The sequence below is a fragment of the Nanorana parkeri genome, unplaced genomic scaffold (genome assembly GCF_000935625.1).
Source record: "Nanorana parkeri isolate BGI_ZX_2015 unplaced genomic scaffold, ASM93562v1 scaffold237, whole genome shotgun sequence".
Lineage (NCBI taxonomy): Eukaryota > Metazoa > Chordata > Amphibia > Anura > Dicroglossidae > Nanorana > Nanorana parkeri.
Genome location: NW_017306505.1, coordinates 1,595,654 through 1,607,220, shown reverse-complemented (window position 1 = coordinate 1,607,220; position 11,567 = coordinate 1,595,654). Strand labels below are relative to the sequence as shown.

Here is an 11,567-nt window from a genome sequence, read left to right as displayed (position 1 = left end):
AATTGTCTGTAAAGAATTGAAAAGCCTTTGGCAATAATGTACACCCTTCAGCTTTAATTCCCGGCCTTGATGCTCCCTCCTGAAATATACACAGAACTGATTTTGTTTTCGGTAATTTTCTGAGCAGAGCAAGTTTCAGCTGGTGTGGGGGTATGACTAATCCACAAAATAAATACCTCTCTTTATAAGACAAAAAAGCGATGGAAAGCGATAAAACAATGTGAGACGTTCAGGAGAGCTTAAATCCTTTCACCGTGCCCACCCCTTCCTTGAGAAGATTTGTCTTCACTTCCTGTACCAGTTTCCCCAGGGCTTTGCTGTGAGCTGTACATATTGTTTTCTTTTTGTAATGCAGACTGCAATAGAGTCTACAAAGGCATTAATGTTGCATGGGCTCCAGTCAGGGGAAACAGGAAGTTCAGCTCAAGGCAAAGCCCCAGGTATTTCCTGGACAGGAAATGAGGTAGAATCCAAGCTTGACTGGCAGTGCAAAAAAAGTCAGGGACTTTGACCGTTCTTCCTTCAAAAAAATGTTTTGGCTGGTGTTCCCCTTCTGTCTTTTAAATGGAACCTTCAGGCAAACAGCTAAATACCCAATTGAAAGTCAAGCTGTCATGAGAGAAATATATAGATTGTCAATGATGACCCCCCACCTTCTGAAAAATGCTAGTTGTCTGGCTGTCATGATGATGCTTTGGTGTCAGTACTGTCTGAGTTGCTAACCTGAAAACAAATAATTATACAAGTAATTCTGTACAGCCAGGCTTGTGATTTCCACACATCTGCCATCCTGAATAGCCAGGCTGATGACACGCGTGTTTCCTGGCTGACAGATACAGCTCCCTGTGTTACCTCTCCACCTCCAGCTTAACAGGGTGGTGATCCAAAGAAGTAAAATTAAACCACGAGGTTGCAGAGTGATCGTTTTGGATGTGGCCGGAGTGTGTAAATCTTGTGGCAAGAGATTTACATAAACCTTTAACTTACTAAAACAGAAAACATTTTTTCATACGTGTTTTCCTAGAATTCCACTTTAATACCTTCTGCTGACCACAATTTTCCTTTCTATAGGTTAAACCTGAAGATTGATGTGACCTTGACCAAGACGGTAAGCTTGTTAAATGAGATGAGGTTCGCTCCTAATGGGGAGCTTTTTGCAAAGGTACCTTTTCCAAAGGGCCTGACGAAAGACACAGAGGAAGGATACTTATTACAGAGGTCCGTGCGCACTGCCCTGGTGGCTTCCAGCCCACAGCAGAGCGACAAAGTCTACGAAGTCCATGTGGAGACCAACAGCGACTTAGATAGCAGTGTTTTGCTCCGCTTCCCAGAACGCTGCTGCCGTGAGCTGTCCCTTCAACCAGAAGCCACCGCCAAACTGGAGATCCAATTCCAACTTGACCGGCTGCAATTCTGCATGTACCACGAAGCCATAGACCTACTGTTGGATGCGGCATTATTGCTGCCCGATCTAAGCAGTTGTTGCATGCCGACCTCTCAAGAGCAGATGTCCTGGGGCAACAACAAGCAAAAAATGGCCATCTCTTACATCACCGGAACAGTGACAGGGAAACAACCTGCGGCCCCACTAGTCATTTATGGCCCGTTTGGGACCGGAAAAACTTCGACCATAGCCAAAGCTGCACTGCAAGTGATCAAACAGGCGGGAACCAGGGTGCTGATCTGCACTCATAACAACAGGTAATGAGTGTTAGCAAACAGTGTATTAAAGCAAATTTTAACTGCAAATTTTATTTTAGGTTTAGACATTTTTAAAGTAATGGATTTTTTTTTTTTCACAGTGTTGATATACAATCTTTGTATTATAAATAGGTAATCTTTGTAAATCTTTGTATTATAAAAAAGAATTTAAATAGACAACATCAGGTAGGAGGAAATGTTGCAGCTATGATGACGCCATACCTGGACATGGAGCTCTCTGTCCAGGTAACAGATATGGTGTTGTTATAGCTGCAACATTTTTAATACAGCGTGTACCCTTGACATCCAGGGCATGATGGGTATTCTAAAGCACATTGGAAGCTGTTCATTTTTAGAATCTCTTTCCTAATTGAAACATTTTAAGGAGCCATCTTAAAGCGGAACCAAGATCTTGTTAAAGGAGAACTCTGGGGTCAGTGCTTTTCCCCATAGTTCTCCTAAGGGTAACGGGAGGACACAAACTAGCGTCCTCCCGTCACCCAAAGCTCAGTATACCGTGAGCTACAGCTCCTGGTATACTGAGACGCCGCAGCCGGAACGGATCCCGACAATTATGTCTGGATCCACCCAGCTGCGTGAGTGACAGCTGGCTCTGCCTATCTAGAGGCAGAGCCAGCTGTACCCGCACTGTGTACCCTTGACATCCAGGGCATGATGGGTATTCTAAAGCACATTGGAAGCTGTTCATTTTTAGAATCTCTTTCCTAATTGAAACATTTTAAGGAGCCATCTTAAAGCGGAACCAAGATCTTGTTAAAGGAGAACTCTGGGGTCAGTGCTTTTCCCCATAGTTCTCCTAAGGGTAACGGGAGGACACAAACTAGCGTCCTCCCGTCACCCAAAGCTCAGTATACCGTGAGCTACAGCTCCTGGTATACTGAGACGCCGCAGCCGGAACGGATCCCGACAATTATGTCTGGATCCACCCAGCTGCGTGAGTGACAGCTGGCTCTGCCTATCTAGAGGCAGAGCCAGCTGTACCCGCACCCTCCCCCGTCCGTTCCGCCAGTCATCGCTGGAGGATCGGATAGGGAGCATCCAGTCTCTCCCCTGTCACGGCTCTCTGCGGCACAGGATCAAGAAGTGAGCGAACGCCGGTATGTGTTCACTCACCTCCCGATCTACTGAGCCGATCTATGACAGTTTCATTGTCACAGGTCGGCAAAGATTATGAGGCTGAGTGAAAATCACTCACCTCATAATTCTCCTTTAAGGAAATGCCAATTGGAATACACACTAGAAATGTGCACCAGCAAATAATTTGTTTAGTTTCGTTTTGATTCGGATTTTGCGTTATTTAGGTCATCTTTTATTGCAGAAGATATTTCTGCTATAAATGTTTCTGCCTTACCTACTAGCAATTACCTTCTGATTGTACACCGAGCGCAGCTTAGCGTACATTCTCGGCATGCTGTTGGTGCTGGGATTAATGAACTCCTTGCACATGCTTGCAAAGATGCTAAACCCAGAGGAAACCCGGGCAAAGATGTCAGCGGCAGCGATGGAGAAACAAGATGGAACACAGAAGTTGTATCACTGGGGAAGGAAGCTTTGGCAGTAAGTGTGGACAAGGCTGACTTTAGTTCTGCTTTAAAAGGCATCTGGCAGGGATAGAGATGAGTCATTCTAATGACAAATTTACATGTGTGTAAATTTAAACATGAACTTTTAAACTTTGTAAACAGCTTTGTTTTGCAACAAAACAGGTAAGACAAGTCTTATAAATGTAATGTAACAACATGTGGGTTGTTAAAGGAATCCCCATGACTGACTGCAACTGATACAGTCCTGAATAGAGTTAGTGCAGGAATGGGATGATGAAAAATCTCATCTGTGCACTGTGACCTTTTGCTCTTTACCTCAGACTAATAGACTTATAGCCTACTATATATGGCACATTATCTTATATTTTATGGTCAGTTATAGAACGTGCATTACTCTTATTTATACAACAACTTACTATTCTCTTTTTTTCCCCTAGTGCTGCCGATCTGTATATTGAAGACCATTTTCATCCTTATGTGATAACTGGTCACCCAGAAGCCACTCCGCTGCGAGTGAAGTACACCAAAAGCCCCGTCAACAGGACAGCACTCATCACTTTACAGTATTGCATTCTCAGTGATGACAATTCTTGCTTTGTTAAGCCCACCAAGAGTCTTCTAGACAAGCACCGCATTGTTGTGACCACTGCTGTCATGGCCAGGGAGCTAGATGTACCCAGAGGTTATTTCACTCATATATTACTGGATGAGGCAGCGCAAATGATGGAGAGTGAAGCTCTCATACCATTAGCGTTAATGAACCACAGGACACGAGTGGTGGTGGCTGGTGACCACATGCAGGAGGCCCCAAAGTTCTTCCACCACACCAGTGTTGAAGAGCACACCCTACTTACCCGGCTCTTCACCTATTACCAGAGTAAAGACTGCCCAGCAGCTAAGAACAGCCGCATTGTCTTCCACCAGAACTACCGCTCAGTACCGGCCATTATCTCCTTTGTGTCTCGTTGCTTTTATGTTAGACATGACAATGCCATTGAGGCTTGTGCGGTTGAACCGATGGAACCTCCTCAAGGATGTCACGCCCTGGCCCTGTTCCATGTGCATGGTTATTGTACTCCCGAAGGCAATTCATGGAAAAATGTGTTGGAAGCTCAGCAGGTAGTGGAGACCGTCAACGATGTTCTTCAGCTTTGGCCAGAGAAGTGGGGAACAGTGAAAGGGGGCAAGATTTGCGTTGTGTCTCATGGGGCTCAGGTAAAATTATTTTAACATATTCCTAGTCTCTATAATCAAGGATCCAATGTTTAATGATCTTATGTGTATTTTTCTCCCTAGAGATAGAGACAGGACACCACTTTATTCTTTAGGGCCAATGTCACACTTGTGATTCTGTTACTGATGAGAGCTCGTCACCAACAGGTTTGCTAGAGTATACAGGAATAACACTCACCGGCTTTGTATGTGTCACTCCCTTGCCAGGCTTAAGCTGGCCATGCACCTATAGATTATCTGCAGATTTTCTTTGGTGAGATGGAAAAAGGGCAAAAGATTCCTCCATCTACGCTAAACTGTGTGCATGGAGGAATCTCCCGCTGGGCCAAGCTTCAGTATCTTGCTAGTCGGCCCCGCTGGCTGTCAAAATACCTGAACAATCTGATTGGATGCAGGCATTGTTCAGGTATTTTGAGAGCCAGCAGGGCCGACTAGCAAGATACTGAAGCTTGGCCCAGCGGGAGATTCCTCCATGCACACAGTTTAGCGTTGATGGAGGAATCTGTTGCACTTTTTCCATCTGACCATAGAAGATGAGCAGATAATCTAAAGGTGTACGGCCAGGTTTAGCAGCAAGGCATCGCTCCCTCTTTGCTGAAAACTCTGCAAGAGAGCAATGGTTTGTCATCCTGCCAGCGACACATGTAAGCAGGGAGTGTTTCACCTCCCTGCTGTGTCCTCCATAGTGATCCTCTGAAGAAGTTGTTGCCAGTGGCAAGTGTAGCATGGCTGAACAGTAAATGGTGTCATCTATGTGACTGTGCTGTGTTTTGGAACTGGGTTAAACTCCAGACAGGATGGACAGAAATACAAATCCCTTTTGCAAGTAAATCCCTTTCTTATGCTGTATGTATTTCAACTCTGTACTTGGCTGTTTGCCTGGAGGTTATATGTAAAAATGTACATATACCCAGAACTTGTATGTCCTAGTTTTGGATAGATGGGAAAGGGTTAAATCCAATTTCATGTTTTAGTTTGCTGTCTGGCAAGATTTCCCCTTTACTTCCTGTCCTGGAGATGTAATAGGAAATGAGAGGGAATCTGTTCAAATTAAGGGGAGATCCCAAGACAGTTGTCACTGGAAGATGTGCCCCTATTGGACCCTCCGGTCCTGGTGACAAGTCTAAAAATTTGGATTTATTCTCATTTTGTCTTGGTGCCAATAGTCACCAGGACCAGTGGAAGGGGTAATCTCAGCAGGAACACACACAGTAAAAAAAAAAATTGGAAGAGGGTGTAAACCTTACCCAAAATGAAAACAATTGCTTTGTCTTCACGAAAACATTATTGTATATTAATTTCTAATATTGGCACAGGTTGAGGTGGTGTGATAAAGGTTGGTGCATACATGGACCCTGAAATGATTTGCTGCTGGTTATATTTGTTTATAGTTACACCTCATCGCTTATCCTCTGCAGGTAAAACTCATACGTCAAGAGCTGCGCAAAGTACGACTGCGTGATGTCAATGTGACCAACTATGACAACATCCTTGGTGAGTTCCCCGTACCAACTTTTTAGTCTTTAATTTTACTGGGATCCAATGCTGCATGCAAAATGTTTTATTATGAACACCAAGGAGCTTTTATTTACCTAAAGTGTGTATTAGACATGTGCGATTTGTTTCGTTTCAAAACGAAATTCGGACATTTGGATGTATCCGAATTCCGAATTACAGCTGTAACGAATGCAAACGAATCCAAATTTCCGTTTCCGAAATTCATTAGCGGTAGTCAGGACGAAATTCCGTTTGTTGAACTAAATTTCCTTGCAGCAAAATGACATTTGAGGAAAAATGTTTTTTTCCCCTCGAATGTCACTTTGCTGCAACGAACGAATGAAACGAAACGAACATTCGTACAGACTACCGCTAACGAATTTCGTCCGAATCTAATTGATTTTCGGACCCGAATCCCGAAAAACGAAATAACGCAAAATAGGAATCAAAACGAAACTAAACAAATTATTTGCTGGTGCACATTTCTAGTGTGTATTCCATTTGGCATTTCCTTAAAGGAGAACTATGAGGTGAGTGATTTTCACTCAGCCTCATAATCTGAGCCGACCTGTGACAATGAGACTGTCACAGATCGGCTCAGTAGATCGGGAAGTGAGCGAACACATACCGTCGCTCGCTCACTTCTCGATCCTGTGCCGGCAGAGAGCCGTGACAGGGGAGTGACTGGATTCCCCCCTCCCCTGTCCAATCCTCCAGCGCTGACTGCCGGAACGGATGGGGGAGGGGCGGGTACAGCTGGCTCTGTCTCTAGATAGGCAGAGCCAGCTGTCACTCACGCAGCTGGGTGGATCCAGACATAATTGTCGGGATCCGTTCCGTCTGCGGCGTCTCTGAGCTTTGGGTGACGGGAGGACGCTAGTTTGTGTCCTCCCGTTACCCTTAGGAAAACTATGGGGAAAAGCTCTAACCCCATAGTTCTCCTTTAAAGATAAGTGACTATTGCTCAGTGAAACAACAAAAAGTTTCCCAGCACACTCACCATCTAGCCTGCAAAAAAACACTGTCTAACTAATACAGTTTAAAACGGAGGTCTTAGTTGCACGTCCTCTGCAGAATATGTGGAAGCCACACTGCCTGGTCAAGGGCCCCCCTCTATAGTGCGGTCCTAACTCTAACTTCTGAGAGCCTCCATTTTGGAGCATATATAGCAAAGGATGAATTGGGTGCAGGTTCGCCAGGATACCATAGGCAGAGCCAGCTGTCAGTCACGCAGCTGGGCGGATCCCGGCACAATTGTCGGGATCCGCTTCAGCTGCGGCGTCTCAGTATACCGCGAGCAGCTACAGCTCGCAGGTTTACTGAGCCTAGGGTGACGGGAGGACGCTAGTTTGTGTCCTCCCGTTACCCTAAGGAGAACTATGGGGAAAAGCCTTAACCCCATAGTTCTCCTTTAAAGCTGGCTATGAATAGATGAGTGCGTTTGCCATTGGTTTTGCTTGTTCAGTTAAAGTACAACTAGACTCATGAAAATGAGACACTGGATTCAAATTCTCAGCAATTTAGTCAGACTATAACAAGGCATAGCTGCTTTGGCAAAATTGCTCTTCACAAAACAGGCCACCCCCTTAAAAAGAAAACGCAGAGACACAAATGTAGGAGGATTTGGCTTAGTCTAGGAAGGTAAATGAAGGTTTTTGTTTATTTTATGAGGCTTGTGCATCCCAAAGTGTCTGGTTTTGACGCTTGTTTAGGCTGTCATAAAGGAGCATTTACAGTAGTTGTACTTTGTGCACAAAGTCCAATCAGAATGCCAAACAAAAGGTCCAAGAGTCTGAATTCGTCCAATATTAGTTCATCCTGGTCCTCACATGTAATTATTGTCTTCATAGCTCATCTTCACAAGCCTACCTCATATCATTTGTTTTGCAGGTCAAGAGTTCCTTGTCATCATTCTGAGTACCGTTCGATCCATTGACAGCCTCCCTACTCATTCTCCCGCCTCTTCCACTTTCAGCCTGGACTTTTTCTGTGATCCACGAGTTCTAAATACCATCCTAACACGTGCCCGTGCCCAGGTCATTGTAGTTGGGGATGTAGTGGCTTTATGTTCTTTTGGGGCTTGTAGTCGTATCTGGAAGAGCTACCTGCGGGAATGTGTGGAGGCAGGCAGTGCTTCTCCACCAGACCTCAGCGTGGAGGGGATAAAGCAGATGGCTTCAGACCTGCAAGCTTGGAGGCAAGAGGAGGAGGAAGAAGATGCTGAGGAAGACAGCGACTCTTGGACAAGTGATGTGGATATCAATGCAGAAGATGCCATTCTTCAAGAACTGTTAGACAGTAAAGATGAGGCATATGTGACAGTGTCTGCTGAAGGAATGTTGGAAATGAGACCAACAGAGAGTTCCAGAAATGATGTAGACAAATACATAAGCTTTCCCACAGACACACTTGAAGGATGCCTGAAGATGCAGCCCAACATATACAAAAAGTGTCAATTAGTGAAGGAATCTTTCGATCGTGGCTATGCCGTAACCCTTGATGACCACACACCCCGTCATATTTCTATTAATGGGCGACAGAACTGTGGTATGGGATTTAATGGTGATCTGGTTGTCGTTCAGTTGTTTCCAGATGTCCGTCCAGATGCAGGAAAAGTTGTTGGAGTCCTTGAACCAGGTGAAAAAATGCGGCGTTTTGTTTGCCGTGTAGAGAATTATGACTGTAACATCATGGTCCCTGTTGACCGAACTGTCACTAAGATTTTCTGTAAAAATTTTAAAGAAAAGCCAAACTGTATTCCAATCCGTAAATTTCAGAATGGTCGCATCACTACTGTAAAGTATGAGAAGGTAACACAGGAGATCAGATGGAATACTCTTTTTCTGGTACAGGTAGTCAAATGGCGGGAAGGTTTCTACTACCCTTTGGGAATTGTAACTCAAGTTTTTCCACCCAATTTTATCCTGGAAAAGGGACTAGAAATACTAGACTTAGAATATGGGATTGAACATAGTGATGTGTATCCGAAAGAGGCATCAGAAGAAGCCAATAAACTGTCAGAAACGATAGAGACAAAAGACAGAAAGGATTGCAGGGGATTGTTAACCTTCACCGTGGATCCTCCCTATGCCAATGATTTGGATGATGCCATCTCCGTACAGGAGCAAGGTGATTACTATGAGATTGGCATTCACATCACAGACCTTGCAGCGGTAATTCCCCAAGGTGGTCACTTAGACAAAGAAGCTAAAAGGAGAGGTGTCACCTTCTATTCTCCTACATCTGACCCTGTCCACATGTTGCCACACAAACTGTGCTCTGAACTTTGCAGTTTGAAGCCAAAATGTAACCGGATGGCAATTTCCCTCTTTGTACTGGTGGAGAAAGTAAGTGATCAAATGGTGGATGGTCACTTTTGCCGCTCTGTGATCTGCTCTGACCATCAGCTGTCATACAATGAAGCCAATTTAATTCTGGAAGCTGAACGTGATAGGCCGCGGACATTTGACACCATAGAGGGTTGCCTTTGTATTGCAGAACACTTCTCAAATATCCACCGGACCTTCCGCCTGGAGAAAGCGGCCAATTACAAGCAGCCTGATGAAGGCTGTTTGCCAGGATCCCGGGATGCGCAGAGGATGATTGAGGAGCTCATGATCATGTACAACAGTTGGGTGGCCGAGTATTTGACAAACAAAGATGAATGTATGAATCTGACACCAGTACGATGCCAGAACGCTCTAAGCCTTCAGAAAATTGAAGAGATGAGGAAAAAATTTGAACACCTTTTACCTTTATCTGCCTATTTGACACATCATCTACTGGTTGAACCTGAATTACCAAGGCCATCATCAAGTCAAAATGTTACCATGTTATCTTCAGTATGGAATCAACTGAAGGATACTACTACCAGCCATTCCACAATTAGAGACCTTCTCTCCACAGATGACTTGCATCCAGAATTGAGCAACGCTGTTCGGGAATTTAGAAGTCAGCTTGGTCGCTCTTATTTCACTCGTTCTGGCACTCCAAATGCCAATGGTCATTACTCCCTTGAACTTTGTGACTACACATGGGCCTCTTCACCTCTCCGCAGGTACATAGACATTGTGGTGCAAAGATTGCTTCAAGCAATCCTCAGAGATCAGCCAGGCATAGCCTTGAAAATGAATCACAAGGACATGAATTTGCTGTGCCTTGACTTTGACAGGAAGGCTAAACGCGAATCATCATACGAGAAGAGAGCACATGCGTTGAAGTTAGCTTTATCATTACACACCGTGGCACAGCAAAAGGTGGCGGTGTTAATGCAACTTGACGCTAGGAATCGAAGTTTTAAGGCAGCCTTTCCATTAAATGGAGACTCTCTTCCCAGCCCGATGATGCTGGATTACAGTCATCTTCAACCTGAGAAACAGCCAGTGCCTACTGCAAATGGCTTACGTTTGACGTGGAGACGCCGTGTGTACTCCTACAATTATTACAAGAATGATCCTCTCATAAATCTACCAAGGACCGACATAGTCTCTTTTGATTCCCATACCTGGCATGAAGCAATAAGATTCATAAATCAAGGAGAACCGGATAGAGCTATAGTGTTATTAAGCCGCAATAAAGGAAACAATTCTGACCCCATGAGCTTTGTGACTCGCAGCAGCTGCGGGCATTATATGGAAATAACTCTTGAACTGAAGGCAGGGAAACCTCTTCCTATCCAACTCTGCACCGTTATTGAACGGGGTTTTCCGAGCGCAGGTCCCCAGCTTTGCACTCTGGCCCCAGGAATCCATCTCTGCTTGGAGCATACAGCTCGACCCATTGAATGCTTCTCCAGCAAGGCCAAACGAGCGCCTCTTAAAACCTACGCCAATGTAAAGGATTATCAGACGGTGTGGCTGCCACTGTGTGCCATGGAAGCAGCGGAGTCTGCTGTGAGAGAGGGCACACCTATACTGCTGAGAGATGTGCCTGTCAAGTGGAAGCAAGAAGGAAATTCTAAGGAAGCTGTGGGACTGATAGGCTCTTTTACCTTGACCCCTATACTCATTAAAGAATGTGAGCTGGAGATTGATTTTCAAAATTGCTACCTGTGTGTGCGCTTGGAAGGACTGCCAGCCAAGTCACAAAATCTTTCAGATCTGGAGACCTACACGTGGGTGGCCCATGGCCTAACAAAATACAGCAGTTCCATCTCTAAAAAGGAAGGTGGTCATGTTGACTTTCAGTTACACCAGTGTAGCATGAAGGAAGTTCCTGAGAAAGCCCTGAGATCTACAGATCCCTTTACTATGGAGATCATACCTAAGCTGTTGCCGGACATGTAAGCATTATGGTTATCCATCTTTTCTGTATGTCTGCCTCTTGACTTGCTTATGTCTTTGTTTATCTTTTTTATTGTATCAACTTTATTCAATATTTTTTTCTGTGTGTGTCTATGTCTCATATTAGTATTAAAGGAGTAAAAACCCCACCCATTGAGTGTAAAATTCGGTAAATTTCATCCCATTAGATACAGTGTTTTTGCACTTTTGCAGTCAAATTTGGGAAAACCCCACTATATGTTTTGTATGTGTTCCCATTCACACAGCATACTTAAAAATATTATATATA

The 11,567-nt window shown here is 44.5% G+C and overlaps 1 protein-coding gene across 1 annotated transcript in view; it reads left to right on the top strand.

Annotated features, from left to right (window-relative positions):
• Positions 1-11,567, top strand: part of HELZ2 (helicase with zinc finger 2) — a 34,622-nt gene that overhangs the window by 3,088 nt on the left and 19,967 nt on the right. The window contains exons 3-6 of the mRNA XM_018556435.1: positions 1,072-1,701; positions 3,704-4,481; positions 5,918-5,993; positions 7,887-11,277. Coding sequence (XP_018411937.1) covers positions 1,072-1,701; positions 3,704-4,481; positions 5,918-5,993; positions 7,887-11,277 — 4,875 coding nt within the window. The remainder of the gene's footprint in view (positions 1-1,071; positions 1,702-3,703; positions 4,482-5,917; positions 5,994-7,886; positions 11,278-11,567) is intronic.